Source organism: Colias croceus, chromosome 20, assembly GCF_905220415.1.
Source record: "Colias croceus chromosome 20, ilColCroc2.1".
In the NCBI taxonomy this organism is placed as follows: Eukaryota; Metazoa; Arthropoda; class Insecta; order Lepidoptera; family Pieridae; genus Colias; species Colias croceus.
Genome location: NC_059556.1, coordinates 4,026,855 through 4,049,960, shown reverse-complemented (window position 1 = coordinate 4,049,960; position 23,106 = coordinate 4,026,855). Strand labels below are relative to the sequence as shown.

Genomic DNA, 23,106 nt, shown 5'->3' with positions numbered 1-23,106 from the left:
CTGAAAGTAAAGATATCGTAAAAATCTAGTCAAACGAAACTGTTAACGTTTACTTAGAACTATCTACATATTTTTTGTACCTATCTATACCTAGGTACAAGCTTTTTAAAATTTGTTAATTATTTTAAATTAAGAATGTACTGCGCATTATATCAGTAAGTAAATAAATAATTTTTGTCACAAACTAGAAAACGATTTTTCAATAAAGCCTCTAGCCTCATCTAGCATAATCGATATAAAAAAATCGATTTCTTAACCTGCCATCTATCGGCAAACCTCAGTACTAGATTGTCGTCTTATATACCTACTTGCATACAATTCCCTTACAGGAAGAGTACCTACCTACGTAAAAGGTTGACTTCGATGCACACTCTCGCGCATAATGGCGCCACTAGAAATTATTTGTGATTTGGATGCATTTGATTTTTAATTATATTAAATTTAAATAACCAATATTTGGAATATTAACCTCAGTAAAAGGCGTCAATAAGGTATATTTATAACGAATATCATTTAAAAAAATAACATTCTGCTTCTATGAATGCGATGCCAACAGCAGTACAGTAGAATAAAATATACCTATTTTCAAATAGGTAGGTACCTAAGCACCTAAATTTATACTTCTATGTAGATACCTACATTAAGTACCTACCTACCTATAAACAATAAAAATAAAATTTAAAGATTTATCAATGCAATTTTTTTAAGTTTTTCATTCATACTCATAATAATTTATTTACCTAGGTACCTATTTCACTTAGCATAATTAAAGTTTTTTACACATACTAGAGTCTAGAAATAATATGCTACGTAAGTATGTTTATCTATTCTAATTATTAAGTAATTAACTAATTATTAAGTACCACAATGGACGAATATTTAATCTAGGTACCTACCAAGGTACCAACCTAGGTACCTACCAATATTATTTTCTTCTAAGGTAGAATAACGACCGGCTTTATGATAAAGCAGGATAAAATATATACCTACTAAGCTACGGGAATAGCAATCCTGCTCCTGAGAGATCATGATTCCTTGTTTTTGCGCGAAAATAGCCGGTTTTTAAAAGTTTCACCGGTCACTAACACAGTCACTAACGCTCGACGTAGTAGCTTTAGTCAACGTTGCTGTCTAGTCGAGTGTGAATATAGACGCAAAAGGCGCATGCTCCGGAACCAATGCAACGCGAACGGCCCGCCTCGCGCCTCGCGCGGTTTCAACTTGTTGATTGTCCGCTCACTTCACGCCAGTCTAGTCTGCCGCGAACGATGCGCCGGGTGGTCGTGTCGCACGTCGCGCCCGTTACCGCTCTTAACTTCGAAATTGTTTTACGAAAGTATGTAAAGTTTTCAAATAAAAACTCGTGCAGGACTATTTCGACGATCGTGCCGTCTAGTGTATAAGTAACTTAGAACGACCTAAATAAGTAGTTTTAAGTTATTGAAACTTAATAGGCTTACTCGTTTTACCTGCATGCTTCGTCCCACGACTCGTGCGAAGCGGTTACCTTTATTGGATAAACGAACATTTTTCAAATGGATGTGCGTTTGAATTCTGTGATAGTGTGCGTGTTATGTGTAAATAAAGGACTTCGTGAGTGCGTGCTTAAAGTCTGTGGCCAGTTTTTTACTCTAGTGACGTGCTTAAAATTGTAATAAAGTTAGGAAAATGCCTGTACGCGGGGGAGAGAGGGGCTTGCTCGTCGCGCTCTTGGTGTCGGTTGCGGTGGCGTCGGCGCAGTATACGAAAGGTAAAAACGGCTTTCTTAGTTCTTACCTGTGTGTACGCAGCTAGGTTGCTCCGACCCTGCCATGCCTGTCGCCCCTTTGTTCTATAGCCTATTGTTCTTTTCTCTGAATATAAAATTTGAGCTACCTGTCACAGGTGGTGACGTCATTTTACGTCGAAATATTTTTACCATTCATTCGTTTTATATCGATTCATATCAGCGCGAGTAGTGAACCGTATTTCCTTCTCTTTCTTGATTACAACTTATTCTTAGCATATCGAGTATGTACTTATATTATGTACTTGATAAGAATAAAATTATATGGAATAAAATCACGTTGACTCATAATAACCACACCTATTGTAGACTCAACACGAATAGGTACCTATTACTGCATTGAGTACATATTCTATAATCTATTGTACCTTATTTGCTTATAATATGTTTATCAATAGTCAATACTTACATACCGTCGCCTTGTTAGTTGTTACATACCTACCTATGTCTTTACAATAGAGTCGGTAGTCATGATTATATTTATGAACTTTTATCATATTTTATTATAATATAGGTAGGTAGGTAGGTACCGTGCCTAAGGTGGCCTAAGTCATAGACAGTTCTAGGATAGGTTATTGATCGATTTAGGTATGAATTTTAAGTCACGGCAATAACATCAAATTATTTCTCTTTTATAGGTAATTAAATTTTATAATTAAATCTCTTGGTGTTCTGGAAATCGGTTTTAAACCACACTAACAATCGACAGACTTAACTTAGAAAAGCGTGGAATCCCTCATCTCGATAAAACGATTCGAAACGAGCAGGTACGTGAAATAATAACAGCACTAAATGAAGGAACGTGAGAATGCACGTATCATCGATGCATTATATTCTATTAGACAAAACAATAGAATACAATAGCCGTGGTGACAATAGCTAGTGAACAGATCCTAAGCATTGGTAGGTAGGTACCTCTGTTACAAAACAATGTAGGTACTAGGTAGGTAGGTATACCGCCCGAGTTGACATTACTAACAGAGAGAAAATACGCTTATAAACGTGTTGATTGTAGAATAACGCAAAGGTAGCATGTGTTTTTTCTATTTTTTTTTAGTTTTTATGTAGGTACGTAAAAGGTACCTAGGGTCATTGCGCCAGTTCGCGTCCACTTAGTGCAGTTGGAAAGTTTGACGGAGAAAATAAAAATGTTCCAGAACAAATTTCAACGCAAAATTTATGTAAGGTGTTCATTACATAGTCTATTTTAAGATTTACTTTCAATTGTATTGGAAATATCATGTGGTTTTTATTTATCTAGACAAATAGCAGAATTAGGCGTTTTACCTAGTTCGCGTCCAAAAATTCCAGTTTGCGTCCACCTGTGGACCAGTTCGCGTCCACCAGCTTAGAAAAGGAATTAAGAGTGTATTAGGTGATTTTTTATCAGATAAATGCAAATAAAAATTAGATTTTAATAAATTATTTATTTACGAATATAGTTATTTAATAAAAATCGGTCAAATGTGAGTGAGACTCGCACACCGAGGGTTCCGTATTAACCTGTTTTTTTCATATGTTTTAACTGCAAATGATTATTTTTTCAATGTTTCCCTTATTTGTGCTATAAGGCGTTGCTTCGTACCAAACTTCGAGTGTCTGTGTTCACGTAAAGTACCCTGTAGGTTTTGATTCCCTTGCGAATGTCGAAATTTGCGAAAATTTGCAGCATAAACGGCTGTATCTTTTGATTACTTTGGCTTATAAGTTTGATTTTTTCACTGCTTCAAGGGATCGTAGACTTGAGTATTCAATATAAATTTCAACTTTATACCTCCACGCGTTACTGAAAAAAAGGGTCTTGACAGAAAGACAGACCGGCAGACGGACATACAGACGGACGGATATCAAAGTGATCCTACAAGGATTCCGGTTTTTCCTTTTGAGGTTCGGAACCCTAAAATCAACATTCACTGTAAGGAAACTGAAAAAACTTATTTATATTTATCTTCTCATTATTATTAGAACTAAAAATTAACAAAAAACAAAGTAACGTTATGTAAATAAACGATCTTTCTTTCTTAAATAAATAATAATCAGTTCTATTAAGATTATCTACCTACCCTATTTTTTAGTTTCTATTAAATTTATTTTTTGTTTATACTATTATTTTCTTAACCACAGACTTATTGACTCTCATTCTCAAAGATACTAGTCTCATTCTTAGAATACCCATTTTAAAATGAAAAAATAGCATAAAAATTTGCTAATTTGAATGAAAATTTAAATTATCAACTTGTAATCTTAGTCAAAAATTTACAATCTATTTTAAATACATATTTTAACAAACAATTCATTGCTACGTAATGAAAAACAACGTGGACGCAATATGTTCTATTGTTATGCACTATAGGTACAGTTTGCGCCCACCGTGGACGCAAAATGGAAGTTGTACAAATTCGGTGTAGTAATTCGCGTCCACCTTATTTTAGCTATTAATTGTAAAAGATATAAGCTGATTTATAATCCATACTATTCCATGTTTTGTTAGCAAAGTAAAGAAACAGTTACATATTCAAAAATTCACATTTAACAATAAGATACTTACCGTCGAACGCGACGCTGCGCACTATTTTTTTTCTCAAAATCCCGCGCGTTTTAGCTCTTTCGTTTAATAGCCAAAATTAAATATTTTTTTTAAATAGGATAGGCGGTGCGCAGGCTTTTTTTGAATATGTGTGCATGTCTCATATACATTGAGGTATTATCGGAAATTTTTCTTAGTACAATTTTACTTTAAGTTTACTTATTTTCGTGAATTTTCTAAAAGATATCCGCAAAATGGACGCGAATAGGCAGGTGGACGCGAACAGGCGCAATGACCCTATGAATATTTTTTTTTCAAATTTGTTTACATAACATTAATACATTCATGTTTAGATACCTACAGGTATTTCGATTAATTGAGCAATCATCATTACTACCTAGAAAGATTATAAAAATTGCATTTTTTACGAAAAAATAATTGAATGTTTATCGGCTTTATCCTCACTTATTAGATATCTAAGTGCCTACGTACCTACCTACCTAGACTAACAAAAAATATATTTTCATGAGATTATATAATGTAAAAACTAAAAACATTATTCATCACTTTTCTTCATACCTACCTAGGTATTTCGCGCGCTATTTAACTCGGTTGCATAATGCATTAGACAATAATTCGTAAATTATAATATGAACTCGGTGTACCTATACGGTATACCTAATGTACACTTGTTTTAAACTTTGTCTGCCTTATTCACCTGGGTGCCAAACGAGTTTTCACTTGCCATTGAGACTGTAACACTTCAGCGTAAATTTCCAATGATCATTAGAAACTTATTTTTTTTTCATAAATCAAATCATTAAGAATCGTATAACAGGTCTAAAAAGGAACATCTAGCATCGAAGTTTATATCTTTGTAAAGTGTCTGAAAATAAAACCACAAACAATTATTCTAAAGTCTAATATACCTACCTAACATTATACTAATCGAAAGTAATGTTATAACTTATAAACCTACATCAAGATAATCACATGCTATTTTTTCCTTCTACGAACCGTGGCAAAAGGCCGTCAATGCTAATGTATGAAATTTAAGACTGGACGCGTAATGAATAGTAGGTATAACATCATTTTTTATTCATCAATCTATATCTATATATATACAAAACTCAAAGGTGACTGATATAGAGATCTATCAACGCACAGCCCAAACCACTGGACGTATCGGGCTGAAATTTGGCATGCAGGTAGATGTCATAACGTAGGCGTCCCCTAAGAAAGGATTTCCCGAAATTCTTGCGGGAACGGGGAAAAACGGGGATGCACGTACAAAGTCGTGGGCGGAAGATAGTATCATATAAATGTTTGAATTTCCTTTCAAATGTGTTTGGTCAGTAAACTACGACGGTTAAATACGCGGTTTTCGACAAGTTTTCGATATCTGAATAATTGTTTGAAAATTCTGTCATGAATAGGGAAGAGTTTTAGTCTAATTTAAAAACATGGTGAAAAGTTTCCAATGCAATGAGTTTTAACGCTCTTGTGCAAAGCTTGTGCAGAAAAATTCATTCTTTTAACAGGATGTGAACTGGGAGGTTATAAGTAACACCTTTGTAATTGTATATTTTTATTGAAAACTGCACAATTAGAAAAGATCGAAACGTTTTTCATGTTATCTTTAATTTGTAAAATTTTCAAAGTAACTACTGAAATGCTGTCACTTGTAATTCAAAAGTTCACTTTTTAAAGTCAAAGTTACGGCTAAGTGCTTGAGTGAAAACTATTAAATCGTTATTCTGTTCAGTCATTTTATATTAGAAACTAGGTAGGTAGGTATATTTATTATATTTACCCCCTATCTAAGTCGCAATAAGTAGCAAGCTTTCACTTAATATAATTCAAAGTTTTAACCATATTACAAAGACTTCGGATAAAGTCGTTTACCTCGGCGAAAGGTGATCGTGACCACGACACCCATTGTTACTTGCAATTGTTTAAACTTAACCGGTATTTATAAGCAAAAAAGGAACACAGAACAATGGTCCTTATTTACATCGGGATTGGAATTAGATTTGTTTCCAATGTGTCTGTCGCAAGTTTCGCTCTAGTCGACCGATTATGAAATAAACCATTCACATTAAAATTATTTCTGTGAAATTATCAAGTCATTCATTGACACAATATGATATAAATAAATGGCAATACCTGTGACGTCGTTTGTGCAACTCTGAATTTACTTTATAGTAAAATTTTCAACCAATTTTAACTAGATTATCTAATTCAGGTGTTTGGGCATAGATTAGACAAAGGCATGAATTAACAATAACACAACGTTATAATATTTTTATTCGCAAATACATTCACATTCATATATTATTAGTTAAATCTATTGTTAACGTATTAATTTATTATGTACCTAATATAACATTTCTATGTGTTATTGCTCTGCATGACAATGCCTTTTAAACTAGAAAAATATTTAAACAAATGACGAATCACTTAGCAATTATATTAGAAATAGTTTTATTTTTGTTAAAATGTACGTTTATGCACGTATAGTGGTGCATTAGATTGCAATATTATTCATAGGTCAAGGAAAAACGTGCAGTCTAGGCTTAGTGCACGTTCTAGTCGTTACCTACTTGATATAATTACTAGGCAATCTATAGATCTTGATTTTAATTGAAAATCTTTTATGCATCCATTCTATTGAATACACGTTCTCAACGGCTTTTTTATTAATTTTGTATGGAAAAAGAAAGACCTTCAAAACGTTTAATTGCGTAAAACACGAGTAAACCCAGACTGACAGACGCTAGTTGGTAGAATTAGATCACACATGCATTATAAAATGCAACTCCCACACAGTTGATTCATCCGATTCCTTGTAACTGAAGCATAGAAACTGCTTCATTAAGTATTAACATATATCAATATACCTATAGATAAATTTCAAAGCTATAATGCTGTTTTCAAAGTATATTTTCACTCCCATGGGACAATAAACCCTGTTACGTAGGCAATACGGAGAATGCAAAACAGATTAAATGTTTTGATCCCTATAGAAATAGACAACCTTTTAGTTTTTATTATAAAACTGCAAAGGATTTCTCGGAGTTTAAAAATAATTCTATAACAAACTTTGTTTGCTTTCATTTGTTCTGATTTCAAATGTTATGAGTTCTCTAATAAATTGAATGTTGTTTTAAATGCACAAATTCCTTTTGCAAATAAATCAAAACCAAAGAAAGAGAGAAAATTCATAGAATATCGTAAAATGTTTGCTTTTTAACAACCAAAGTTTATGGTCCTCATATTGTATTTCGACAGACTAATACATACCTAGGTAACATTTCTATACGTTATAACAGCTATTAAGTCTGTAAAAATATTGTACTGCAGTTCAATTCTATACGGTACAACAATAAAAATAAACAAAATACCAAGTAAATGTCAGCTAGTATTGGAAACTAAAGTTGCGATATAGGAATACATTATACAATAACAAACCCATTCGCCTTATTTATATGTTAATGTTCAATAATAAATTATATTAATGTCTATGCACATCGTACTCGCTTTTATTGTATTTTATATTGTCCGTTATGAATCTATTGTTCTAAATTTCCGTTTGGAAATTGGTTTAGGTAAATGAATGCAGCTTGATTTATTTATGTCAGAAGCTGTTTGCCGCAGCATATATTTTACTGTTATTTTGCTTCCTATAAAGGAGCCAATATTTTTCTAGAATAAATTATTAGACTGGACGTCTGGTGGATATATTATATATAGCTATGGTTAGTGGTTTAATAACCACAAACAACATAAGATGACAAAGTCTGAATAAATTCCCGCTCTTTTTATTTCGTGCACAAGAATGTCAACCAAAGCAAACACAATTCACAGCCAGTGAAAATAAATCCCCAATAAGTAGAACATCTGTTGGACAAAGAAAAGCGAAAACTAAATCTATTTGGAAGCCAGTAACGATCTATTAATTTTCTAGACTTCTGGCGTGAAGCGCGAAGCCAAATTCTTGGTGCACTGCGGCTTGGCGTGTCAATGCACTTGTGTTGAATTGAAAAGAATTGAATTGAAACTCATTTGGGTCAAAACTGATATTGCTGTTTATCTTGCGACACTTAACCTCGTGATTCGCGAAGAAATGTCTGATTAGAACGGTAGGTATGCGATCTTTGATCGGGCTATCTGTAAATACGTTAATGCGAACATTCCTCATACCAATCTGTAGGTATGTATCTGTGTTGTTTTAGCACAGTAGAGGATATTGAATGGGTGGGGTTATTAGTAAGTTATAGATGACCTACACGAATGAAAGCACTAGCCTATTATAATAAGAATAATATTTGGTCAAATAGAGTAAACCTGCTACTCTGATTCATATTTCAGCCAGATACAAAACCAGGCGTGCATCAAGGGTTTCATTAATTCAATGTAATGTATTTTTTAAGCTCAATAATTTTACTTCCTGAATTGAACTATTATCAAGGACGATTACACCCTTACACGAAGTATATAGCATTTCCTGTCCAAAAAATATTCAAATATGTTGTAAAAGTGGATGCTAAATTTAAACTAGGTTGGTTTTTGCCGACGAAACCGCTCGTCCGAGACCCTTATCATGTAACATGTAGGCGGGGTGTCATGGAACTTTTTGCCATGCAAACACAGCAAGTTGAGATTTTACGGAATATCTATTTATAGGACGGTATTATACCTAGATGGTTCTAGAATTTTCTTCAGATTGATAAAGTGGTTTTAGCTAAATAAACAATATTTAAAGCTTGCGAAATCCTGTTGTAAATGATTATTGACACATATACATACATATAAAATACGATACATTGTAAAACAAGAAAAGGTCGATTGAAAATGGACCAAAAAAATGTTCAAAAAGACCTCAGGAAGTAAATAATATAATAAAAGTCGTCTGATAAAATTATTCGTGTTGATACGTTTCGAACTAAAGTCCATTTAAAGCCTTTTAAAGATAAAGCTCATAAAACCTGATATTTCAATGTAACGGTTTGAAGTCGCAAAGTCTTGAAATGTTTAAAATATTGAAATTTTTTATCTGTTCAAGGATTTACAATTTGAGGATACATTCATATTACATTTCATCCAATATGAATCAGAAAATAATCAAGTGACACACAAACTTTAATTTAACCTTTTGAAGTGGGTATTAAGTATTAATAGCGTCTTTAAAAGGTGATTACACTGAAATTTTCAGGTTAACAACTTGTACGCGATGATATTTCTTTAATAACTAATATGTTAAATAAATAAATAAATCTTTATTTGCTCAAATGTGGTTCACAAGTTATTACTTTATGGAAAGTACAGCACATTCGCCAGTTATACTGGCATGCAAACATAATTTCACAGCTCCACATAATCAGAAAAAAATACAATTTTATTAAATAAACATTATTATAGTTAAGTTCAAATACTTATTTATTATTATACATGTCAATATTTATAATCCAAAAGGTCCCTTACATTATATAAATTTTTGCTTAATAACCACATATAAAGTTTTGTCTTAAACTATGCAATTAATAGTTAGTACATGTAAAAAGATAATCTAATGTAGGTTATAACAGGTAATGTAGATAATTCTGCGTAGGCGTACTTACATAGAAAACTAGTACAGTATAAATTATACTTAATTTAAACATAATAATAGGTATCAGTCATAATTGTCCATAATACTGCATATCATTTGCACAATTATCTACGCGAATAGCTTCTACTGGGAGTTCTCGGTAAACATTCTTGTCCATCACATATTCAATGTTTTTGTGTGTTTGTTTCTAATTCACGCTGGAATGGTTTGACCGATTTGGATGAAATTGCTTTTAAAATAGATTATCATTCATCAGGCGAAAACTGAAGGTGCATTTTATTCCGTTGTATTGAGCGTTTTATAATTTTAAATTTCTGTTGATAGAATATTTTCTAGCGTAATATTTTAAAGAGGACAGGTTTTGTATAGAAATGTATCTATAGAATTGAAAAAAATTTATCTGAAAGCTTATTCTTAGGTACCTACTGAGTTATTATTCCCCATTTAAGTTCGCGCGAGATTTTAAAATTCATGATAGTTATAAAATTATTTATAAGAAATATGCTATTAATATAGGTTTATAAATTAAATCTAGATAACTTGTTCGCCTGTTATCCAATGACTGAAGTTCCGCGTTCGAAGTTAGATCTTTTAATCGCTTCGGTCTTTAGAGACAGGCTTATATTTAAGTACTTTAGCTAATAACTAGCTGTTAATTATCCTTCTACTAGATGGATGAAATATGCACTGCTTTAAAATGGACGTTTCATGAAAATTAGTGTTCTTTCGTAAATATATTTGATTGTAGAATGCATATTAACCTAATCATACCAAAAATAACTAACATTTATGGTAAAAGAACAACTCGTTATTTAGTTCCTCAATTATTAAGTAATCTTGATTTGAACTTTAAAAAAACCATAAATAATAATAATGTTAAATCTAAATTAAAATTGCATTTTGTAAACAACCTGTATAATGTGGCATAATTATTGTATCTAACTTGTCGCGAGCACACGAGCACGCTGTGCATTGAATTTTGTCGTGGATGGATTGCTTTGCATGTCGGACAAATCTTCGTGGTTTTTGGCATGTTCAATTATAATGTATTTTTTGTTAATTGATAAATAAATTAAAAAAAAAAAAAAAAAAACTAAATTATTTTGTCATGAAAATTAAAAAAAAAGCATGATATTAAACATTTCGCTTTTTGTTTTATTATGATTGTGACATTTTTCTTTAAATATTAACCGCATATTTACTTAAGTTTAGTGTTTACTAAGAATTTCCTGGATTCTATTAAACGTTGATAAACTAGGTAATTCATAATTTATATTTTTTGGTTTTTATGGCATTCAAATGCTTTTTATAAATATAAATTTATAAAGAATAGAAAAAATTCGATCACGAGGCGGGACTCGAACCCGCATCCTTCGTGCCATTCCGGGGCGGATGCCTAACCAACTCAGCCACTCGTGACCCACCTGAGCAATCGAATTTATTCTATCCTTTCAGTTTTATGTGTCTTAATTCATAATTTTAAAACTCAATATTATGGTAAAGTCATCAATAAAGAAATGACATATTATTTCTTGATTAGGTAGGCGTAATTATTTATCACTAGGTATAAACAACTCACCCATATTAAAGACAATATTAATCAGAAAAATGTAAACATCCAACGTGTTATTATTAACAAGGTACACAATATAAGCCAATGTGCATATCGTAATACCAACACAAATGTACTGAGTGACTCATTTAATATGCATGTTAATGAGTGTCTAGTTTTATCAAGTAATTGTAGGAAATAGTTATAAAAATCTTGATACGTAGAAAAAGTAAAGTTAATTATTTTCAGTGTCCTTTTTAAAATTTGTTAACTATTTTGTTTGGGGTATAATAATTTGAATTGAAACGTGTAAGTAATTTAACGTTAAGTATAAAAATGAATCGATACACTATTTTACATTTTCGGCACAAATTTCACAACGTTCTGCACGTACAATTACTTTAGTCAAAATATACAAATGTTCAAATTTTTATATAAATTCAACAATCTCGCTTGCAATACTTGCAAATAAAGACGTTTGCACAACATCACGTAAAATATTGACCTAGGAATACAATGAAAAATATAAAAGCAGAATGTTCTTTCCAATATCCATTGTTGTTCGTTTCATTCAAATACTATCATGTTCAAACGTAAAACGAGCAACACCAATAATAGTTTCCTGTCTCACAACAAGTCATTCATTACCCTTAATTTATTCTTACACCTTACCACATTGTTAAATGTTTTTTTGCTCTTGTTCATTGTGCATTGCTGGGTTAGTTAATGAGGTTAAATGGCCGTGAATTGAGGCAGCGATGTAATTCGACGCCGGAGTTCGTTCGCCTGCGCTGCGCCAACGCATGGCTTCTGACCCGGGTGCCATTGTGGTGACGTCATAGTTACCGGACCGGTGACGTTGGCCTTAGAAAGCGAGTGCCTTGAGAGCCACAGTCGCTTTACCTGTCTTTTGATTTTGTGTTAGTCACTCGTGTGATTCACTACAGTTTTGATTGCCTTTGGATTGGTAATTGGAGGCGTTTGACGCCAAAGTCACGTTCCTCGGTTCGAAACATTATAACTTTGCTTTGTGAACATTTCGTACCACAATACCACCACCTACATACCTAGTACATTGTATCGTCTATCGTAACGTTTGAACAGATTAAAAGACTACGCATGCTGCTAATTTTACAATACTTAATATATATGCTTTTTAGTTTTTATGTAACACAACTGTATGGGGAATTGAATAAAGTTAGATTGTTATTTATAGCCCGAATTCACATAAATGACATCGAAGCCGGGGCGAATGTTTTCATACTTGAAAACTCTTTCATTTCAAAAACAATATTGCGCGGATTTCTACACAATTTCCTTTGTACTCCTTAATTACTCTATCATCACAATAATCTATTAACCGACGGAAATACAGTATAATGTAAACAACGTTAATATTAACACCATCATGCAATTGAAACTACACACGATAGGTGTAATGTCAATGCCACATGCATTGCGACAGTGCATTCCTTTCTCAGAACAAGCCTCTTGTTTCTGCAATCATTGAGAATAATTTTGCTATAAAACCCTTTGAAGGTGAACTGTGTGTTTTAATACGAGAAGTATAAACTGATAGAATGTGTGGGAAATAGTTTTAGACTATAACTACTTTATTGTTATTAATGACTTGTGACTAATGTTTTAATTGATACAGGTCTGTATTAAACTATTAAGATTCGTTTTACGTTCTTCGTTCTATATAGATCGATTTAATCGTTCGATGATATAGAAGTTCAACGTAATAGCAAATATAGCCTGAATATAATCTGTACTTTGGATTGTGGGTGTAACACGGTTTATGCAAACGAGCTATACCTCGACCCTCCAGCGGACAAATTGAGAAATATTTAATATTAAATTAAGGCATTGGAATTCAAAAACATGTTTCTTATTTTGTCATCTTAACAGACTCATTAGTGCTTTGTCATTTTTAATGAATATTGTTGACATTCTTTTAACAAAAATATTTTCAGAATTGTTTCTGGTCATTGGTTAATATAGTTGAAAATTTATAAAATACGATACAAGATCTAATTCTAAATACATAATGTTTATAATATTATGTGCATTTTGCACTCAACCTGGCAAAAGCCAATAAAATGTTGGAATATCAGTTTCAGGTATATAGGAATAGTAGCAAATAGCAATACGATGCCATTTTTATTGTTACGATTATGATCTCTGTATAATCCGGTGTGAAGATAGTTGATTGTCGGTTATCGCTGCTAACTTCAAGTCTTATATGACCCAAATGTTCTTGTTAGAGACGCGAATGACTATGTGGTTTAAATTCCTTCCATATGATTCAAATTATATATAGATAGGTGGGTGTTGTGAATTTATCTATAAATTTGCTTTGGCATTGTGATTGGTTTATGAACATGCTTGACAATAAAAATAGTCTAATTGCCATTTGTGCTTGCATAACTTGACTTGTTTACGTTTATTTAATTCAAAACATGTTTACACTAGTAATAACTTCTCATTAAACTAGTGATGTAGTTCAAGAACCCGAATAGAATTTGCAGGTCGATAACTACGTTGATACGGCTGGCGGCTATCGATAATGATAAGTTGATAACAGAACTAGCTCACGGGTTTTATATGCAGCTTAGGGCGTTTGCAAACCGCTACGTGTTCTATCTATACGGTGTAGGGATTTTTTTGTATGGTTAATGTGAGACGGTAATTTTGCTTGAATTTTGCATACTCCATTTTGCTTAAAGAGTAGGAGAACTTAATGCAGGCTGTACTGTTAATTGCCTTTTATCGTTTACCTAAGCAAAGAAGTTGAGTTGTGATTCAAATGAAAATCTTAAGTGCTTTAGAGTTTTTATTATTATTAGTTAATAAGTCAAACATTACGTTCGCAATCGTACCCATAACAACCAGTCATTATTATACGAATAAGAACCAATGACAATTGACACTACACCTACACAGTACACATAAATAGGCAAAGTTAACCCATTTCATTCCTAATACACGTCACCCTAACCGCTTTGCCGTGCCGTGTGAAGAGCCCTTAACGTGTTACACGATTACCGATCATTACAGACACGCAACTTACTGATTGCGAATTTGAATTCGGCCTGCTTTTAATTTTGCGGTCATTAATTACCAATGCTGTAATCAGCGAGCATGTACCCCAATAGAGGCGAAATGTCGGTCCATCCGCCTCCGAAACTGTTAAGTGATTTGTCACTTATAAATATTAGCGCTCGCTATCACTCAAACAGTACAAAACCAGTATTAGATCTGTGCGTACATCTCATTATATTAAGAAATAAAATTGCATTAAATAGTTTCATAATGGCGTGCTGTTCCATTCGGTGGTGTGGTAAAAATAGCAGAACATCAAATTATAAAACAGACGGAATAACCTTTCATCGGTAAGTTTTCAGTTTAAATGTACTATTTTATAAAATTTTCTTACGGCTCAAGTAAAACTGGACATGTGAAGTGACACCGGCGAACTATCGTCTATGCGTCTTGCTTGCACATTACACAATCCGTATTATGCCATCTCTTTCCTAGTCTTCGCTCTTATCACTAGTGTTGCATACAAAGAATCAAATGTATCGATATTGACGTGAGAGTAAGAATATTTAGAAATTTCTTTTTGACTTTTTAACAGATTTTAAAGAATATTAATGAAGGTACGGTGGACTAAAAAATTTTACCTCCTTAAGATGGAATGTCGCTTGCAGATTTATAAAGATTAGTTTCGTTTGTATTTTATGTAGCGTTGAATTTTTTTTTTCAAACTATGTTTTATAAGCTTGCCTTAACATTTCAGTTATTTGATGAAACAAAATAAAACTTGAAATTTAGTTTTACTTTAAATTGTGTTAATGCATGTAAACACTCATTTACAGTTTCGTATTGTTTTAGTTTTCCTAAGGAACCAGACCTAAAAGAAAAATGGATTGTTTCTACAAGAAGAGAAAACTGGTTTCCAACAGAATTTAGCGTCATTTGTTCCAGGCATTTCACAGAAGACTGTTTTCAAACTATGAAAAATCGCCGTCGTTTATTTAAAACTGCTATCCCTACACGAAACTTGCCTCTAGTGGTAAGACTATATCTGATCTATAGAGTTTTATCTCATTAATCTCTCTCATTATTTTTATTAACTGACATAATTTTCGCTCATCAGGGTAACGCAGCAGAATCTACTGAACGCGATCCAGAATATATAACGCCGTCATCAACATCATCTACATATCAATTAGAGCCGATGTCAGCTACACCAGTGACAAATAAACGAAAAGCTACCGATTCTGAAACCCCTCCACAGTGTCATTCACCGACCCGAAAACGTATTTGCCAAAGAATATTGGACACAACAACAATAAATTCTGAATGCGCTACAGTAAATTCAAGTCCGATATTGTCATCATTATTACAATGTGAACCGATATTAAATACACCAAGGGTTAATAAACAAAAAGTTCCTGACCCTGAAACTCCTTCACAGTTTCGTTCACCAACTAAAAAACGTCTTTGCCGACGTATTTTAGATTTAAAAAATCAAGTAACGCACAAAAATGCAACGATAAAGGTGTTACGGGACAAAGTGCGTTACTTTAAAAAGAGAGTAGAAACTTTGAAAGCCATAATAAATGAATTAGAGAAGAAATCTCTTATTAACGCAGAAGACGCGGATGTTTTAAAAAGAATTGGTGTGCTTAATAAAGAAATCGTAAAACGTCAGATTTTAAGAAGTAAAACGGGTAAAGTTGTAAGGAAGAAATATTCGCCTGAATTGCGAAGTTTCGCTCTCACGTTAAATTTTTATTCAACGAAGGCATATAAATATGTCAGAAATACATTCAGCACATGTTTACCGTCCTTACGAACTTTGACAAAATGGTATCAGACGGTAGATGGCAGGCCGGGATTTACGGAAGAAGCCTTTAACGCATTAAAAAGCAGAGCTGAAGTGTCTAAAGAAGAATTAATCTACACCCTCGTATTTGACGAAATGAAGATAAAGAGCAAGATAGAATACGAACCATCTACTCAACGTACATTCGGATACGTGGATTTCGGCACTCAACTGGAAACTGACTGCAATAATGAATGCACCGACGCTTTAGTGCTTCTTGTTGTTCCAATTAATGGCAGTTTCAAAGTTCCCATTGGTTATTTCTTAGTTGATAAAACCAGTGGAGACCAAAAAGCCAATATTGTAAACATAGCACTTGAACTATGCTATGAAAACAAAACAACAATAAAAGCATTGACATTCGATGGTTGTCCAGCAAACCTGGCAATGGCCAAGCATCTAGGGTGCAAGTTGCAAAAGGATCAATTGAAGACCCATTTTAAGCATCCTGTGACAGGGGCTAATGTTTACATCTTTTTAGACCCTGTCCATATGCTTAAGTTGCTCCGAAATACTTTTGAACAGTATCGAGAGTTCAAAGATGAAAACGGCAACTCCATACGCTGGGATTATGTTCAATTGTTGCAAGAGCTCCAAGATAAAGAGAATTTTCATCTTGCGAATAAGTTACGCGCTGATCACATATATTTAAAAAAAAATATTATGAAGGTGAAATTAGCAAGCCAGTTGTTTAGCCGCAGCGTAGCTACAGCACTAAATTTCTGCGAGGAGCAGTTAAAATTAGTCGACTTTAAAAATGTCGGTGCGACATCCAGAATGATCCAACTCATAAATGATCTATTCGACATTTTGGATTCCAGAGTTCACGGATACGGATTCAAGCGAGCTTTGAACTTGGATAACCACAAAAAAGCCTTTGAAAAATTAGAGGAGTGTAAAAAGTTTCTGATGAACGTCACCGCAAATATAAAACAAAGAAACCAGATTAAACGACTTAAATTAATAGATTCACCGCGGTTTACTGGATTTCTTGGTTTCTGTGTGGCAATTGAAAGCACTAAAGGTATGTTTGAAGAATTAATTTGTGATGCAACATCTCCTTTAAAATACTTACCAATGCATAAAATTTCCCAAGATCATATCGAGCTATTTTTTGCTACCATAAGATCACACGGCGGTTCAAATGATAACCCTACTCCTCGGTTATTCGAAACTATTTACAAGAAATGCTTGGTTCACACTGAATTGGTACAAACGTCCACTGGTAACTGCATACCGTTAGAAAAAATCCCAATTCTTAATTGCTCCTCGGCAATCGCAAGAATAAACTTGACAACTCCCGGATTAACCGAAGAGACCATTAATGATAATGATCAAGAAACTCAAGCAGACATTGAAATTGGAATGGAATCGGTCGAGCTTTCACAATTTTCCGAAAATGTTGTGGAATACATTGCAGGATATGTGTCGAGCTCACTGATAAAACGCATAAAATGTTGCACTTGCATAAAAGCGTTGGTGTCCTTATCAGAAAATAAAAGCAGTCTTATTTTTTACAGGGATAAAGGTGGTTTAATATACCCTTCGGCTAGTGTGCAAAAGATTTGTCGTCGTTCCGAGCAATTCATAAAAAAATATTTTATTATGAGTGAAAATAAACGAAAATGTTCAAGCAATTTTTTAGTACACAAGGCACTCAGTAGTTTCGTAGAAGAACAATTATTTCCGGAATATCAGCACCATCATTATTACGCAGACGAAACAAATCATATATCTGATTTGACTGAAAGTGTTTCGAAAAAATATATAGATACAAGGCTGGCTTTCCTTAGCAAAAGAAAATCATATGATGAGAAGCAAGCAGTCAGAAGAATTTATACGAAACTAATTCATTTCAAAAATCAGTAAATCAATGTGTAATAATTTTATTAAGTCATCATAATAACTTTGTGATACCTACTTACTACATACCTAAATGTAATTAGATAATAAGCGATTTTTTATTCCAATACAAGAAATAGTTTACCCAAATTTTTGTTTTTTTTTGTATCTCATATTTTTTGTATTTTTATAATTATTATAGATCATAGACATGCGCATCTAACTTCTTACTATGTAATATGTATTATAAATAAGAAAGTATTGATGTTTGTTTCTTTGCTTGTTTCACTTTCAAGCACGCTATTGAAGTTGCAGACAAATACTATTTTATAGGTAGAAAGGACACTGAAGTAACACAATGATTACTTTATAGTTTCCTATTAGAAAGCGCGATAAATGACTTAATTATAAACGGATGAAGTTACGGGTAACAGCTAGTATTTAATGTTAATAATTATAATTAAAATATACTTATTAAATATACTTATTTTCATAAGAAAACACGTAATTAATATTCACTATAACAACTATACTAATGCATTGGTTATCGATATCATGTTTGCGCACTACCCCATCTCTAGAGTGCTGTTTGACCTTGAGTCAGCCAATCAGCGCATAATGAACGTAGATGTCTGTTGGCCAGCTGTTGGCGAAATCATTTTCAAACAAAAGAAGTAACATTTCGCCTCTATTGGGGTACATGCTCGCTGGCTGTAATCGACTCCCATCTCGCCCTAGTCAATCTATTTTGCACCTTGTCATTTAGGCACATGATTCATTATCGAATATTCGGGTCTCATTTGAAACTGTGTTCAAAGCTTAACGTTCCCATATGCTTTTTCTATCGTATTTTTCTAAGTGAACTGAGTATCGGTGGAGGGTAATTCAATCATGCCAATATAGCAGTAGCGGCTGTCAAGTTAAGTAGGAGTCTAATGGAAATCTTGTGTAGGATGTATAGAACACTATTATAACGTTTCTGTGCTGTCGAGTGAAGCATTGTGATACGTATAGACGTAATGATCGCTTTGAATAAACGTTCAGAAGTATATTTCCTCTATAAAGTAGGAAGGTATGTGTTTTTCACAAACACCCAATTTAATTCAAAACAATAATAACATGGTCGATACAATAATAAGTAGGTATAGAATGTAAATGCATGTTATGAAAATGGATTATGTTATCAAAGTTGTGCCTACACTCAAACCAATTTTTTGACATGTCAAATAAAATTACAAGTTTGGCAAAGAAATAAATATAGCAAGGACATTTAATCAAGATTATTAACTAACAATGTTCACTATATTAATGTCAAATTAACTTGTCGTCATTTTGATGAATTCCAAATCGTGACTCGAAGTTAATTAACTATACAAGATCGTAAGCACGATATGGCAAAAACTGCTGAAAAATCGTATAAAATTGTAACCTTTGAATTGAGCGTTAAATTTTATCGTAAAAGAACCGTCTGGGATGGGACAAGGGATACGATTCTATCGATAAGTGCTCCTACCTGTAGAGTGCTGGTCGATTATCTTGGGTTGTTATAGGGCGTATCTGTAATATAATATATTATATGGTGCTTGTTATTGGGAACGGATTCCAATAGCTTCGTCCTACTTAGATTATTGCATGGCAATTATCCTGAAGCCAATAGGTCAAAGAAACGGTTCCCTTTCTCTGTACCTATAGAGTTAGTTTGTGAAGATTTTTTAAGATTGCAAATAAAACTCATAAAAGAAGAAAAGGATTTAAGTTTGTCTGTGCTTTGCATTTTCAAAATATAAATCACGTCTTGGACGCAAAGATTCCATTTATTAGGTTCTAGAAGAATAAAGCTTACAATAAACTAGTTTTTTGTTGAATTTATTTGCATCTGTGACATTATCTCCATGAACAGACTGCAGACCCTACATCATACACTTTAAAAAATTCGGACTTATTTCTAACTAAAGGGTTGCATATTGTTACAGTTTTCAGGTCGTTGACTTTAATATTAGTCTGGGATTTTCTCAAATACCTCAAAGGAGATTTCAAATATAAATTCTTTTAAACGCTCGCTTTGAGTTTTCTTAAGAAATTTCTTATGATAGGCACTGAGTAATTATTTTAAAGTGGAAGGTTTATAGTTTGTGGCCAACATAGCTTGAATAATAAACCAAACGACATGAAAATTCTACCGTTGACGAAGATGCTTCAACAGGAGCAATTTTCTTAAAACAAAAAAAATCGTTCATATTAAAATGCAATTTCAATTAAAATGTTCTGAATAAAATTCCATATAATATTGCTCTCCATAATTGTCTATGTTCTGATTCAACCGATATCGAACATGAAACAATTAATGCGATCCCAGAGAGTTTATTTTAAAACGGAGAACAATTCGCTTCGCGTAACTACGCCCCGGGGACACACACGACGATATCCCTTAATAGGAATCTATTGTGCTATCTGTGCCGTTTAATTACTAATATTGACCGGGAGTTTATTGCAATGAAGACTATGGAGATGGTCGGCCCAAAGGTTTTGAGAAGTTTTGTCTTTTGGATGAATAGTTCGTGGTTCGTGAGTTATCGATTGGATACTGGAAACTTTTATTAAAACAAGTAAATTCATTCATGTTAGCTTCTATTTTCGCTTAATAGTAATAAAGCTGGTAAAATCCATTATATTTGGATGCCTTTTTATTATGTATTATTTTGTCGAAGTATATTTTTACTCGGCTTCAGAGGAAGAAGATCGTCCTTGTACCTTTTTTGCCTCTATACATGGAAAAGTTTAGCAGATTTTTCTTAATTTACGACCCATTTTATCCCGCTGTGACAATGCCCCATGGTCCTTGAACTTCTAAACTTTAGACAACCGCGACATTATAACAAATTAAATTAAATGACTACGGGCTTTGAATTGCATTAGCCATTTTATACAATTTAGTGAGGGTACGAAAAACTGGATTAAGCCGTCGGTATCCGTTAATAGGAATCTATTGTACTCTGTGACATTTAATTACTTATATTACCCCAGAGTTACTTGCGTCTCTGCTAGTGACGGTTAAAATGATTGACCTTGATTTCGAGGATTGATTCAATTATTTACGAATGTAAGCCCGGATTTTGGAAATTTCGTACGCTTTATATTGGAACAGAGTAGACATATGACACTCGCGAACTTTCTTCCATATTGAATTGACCTAGATTGACAACGATTGGTTAAATGGGTTAAGGATTTCAGATTCTTAAAAAATGCTGGATTTTAGGACTTTGGTTGGATCGTATAATTTCGTGACCGTAATGTTGCTGTAAGTTACGTAGTTAGTTCGATATTTCTGAAAATACATTTTTTGTGCTGATCCTTTTCGGGTGTAGGTAATTAAATAATGTTTTAGTGTTTTTATTATTTTACTACTTTAAATGGAAAAACTTGATTTGATTGATTATAAAAACGGATTCAGTGGAAATTTTGAAGATATTTGTAAAAAGATTTAAATAAAAGAATGATATAGCATCCTTTTTCACTTGATTGACTCAAATCCCTATCTGTTAGAATCGTGGTTTTATTGCTTTTATAAATTGTGTATTTCAAATGCATTTAATACTTTTATTTTAATTATTATAAATTAAATGTAATTATATGACACATAAGAAGAACATATGAGTTTTCGCTTCCTAGAAGCAAATAAACGAGGTTGTAACTCACACAATAATAATATGATGAAGTTTCTATTTATTTTACTAGAAATTTATTGTTCCCAAGTGTACTTAAATATGTCAACATACGAACACAGTTTCTCTTCTTGCGACTAACTTTCGAGATTTTTCTTGTAAGATTAATCTTTTTCAGGCGATGCGAACTGGATGAAGTTGTGATACCTTTATTGTTGGTGTCTTAGGAGTTATTATATTCTTACTGTCCACACAAAAAAAAATCCACACAAATCGCCATACTCCATAGCAATAGGTACGTCTAAACCTTCGCGTAACATTAATCTTTGTACCTATTGTGAGATAATTTGTTGATTATTATGTAATTATCTGGCATTTTGTAGAAGCTTATTTATTGAAAAAATGTTATGTGTGAAAAGAGTGAAAAAATGATCCGTCTTTAATAATAACTAAAGTCTTTATAAAAACATCGATCGTCATTGTGTGTACCTACCATTCTTAATTACTGTACTTAATCGAATATGCCAGAACAAAACCAGAATGTCGTTGAACCTTCTCAAACGTGATCAATATTCAATGTCATGTTCTCTAAATAACATCGTCATAATTTATAGCACTTTAAGGGCTTGAACCCAAATAAATATTTACCTAATGGGACTGCTCTTAGCCTGTTTAATTTCTGTTTGTAGGGTCTGTCAATTTCAAGGCCCCTTACCTCTTAAATGGTACTCCAGGAACGGGAGTGGGAAATAAGGGAAAATTCATTCAGGAACTAAAGTTTTTTTCTTAATTACACTTTCTGTTAAATGTTGCCTTTCATGTTATAATTACGGATATCATTTATTGAGGATTCAGTCCAATTAGTTATCTGTCTTCAAAGTTCAAATTTTAATAAGTCGACATAAGTCGATGTTTAGTTTAATTATTTTTGTTATTGAACAGGTTTTCAGTGCAAATTCTATTTATATATTATAAGGGACGTTCTTGGCTTCAAGTTCAAAAGGTCATGACTCAGCTTATGTGTCAAACTCAAAGCTTATCATGTTAGGTCTTACAATTTATAGACATTAAATAGTTAGCTAAATAAATTCTGGCTAGTTATTTCGCTGTATAAAAACAGTCTTGAAAAGACATCAATTACATAGATTAGGTTATGTTTCGTTAAAGTCATAAATCATTATGAAGGCATTTAGAAGAGGCGTATTGCGTAGAAGTTACTACGTGTACTTTCT

At 32.9% G+C, this 23,106-nt stretch overlaps 1 protein-coding gene across 1 annotated transcript in view; it reads left to right on the top strand.

Moving 5' to 3' along the window:
• Positions 1-1,266: 1,266 nt before the first annotated feature.
• LOC123700945 (DE-cadherin) overlaps positions 1,267-23,106 on the top strand; it is a 194,257-nt gene continuing 172,417 nt past the window's right edge. Inside the window, exon 1 of the mRNA XM_045648326.1 lies at positions 1,267-1,750. Coding sequence (XP_045504282.1) covers positions 1,669-1,750 — 82 coding nt within the window. The 5' untranslated portion in view covers positions 1,267-1,668. The remainder of the gene's footprint in view (positions 1,751-23,106) is intronic.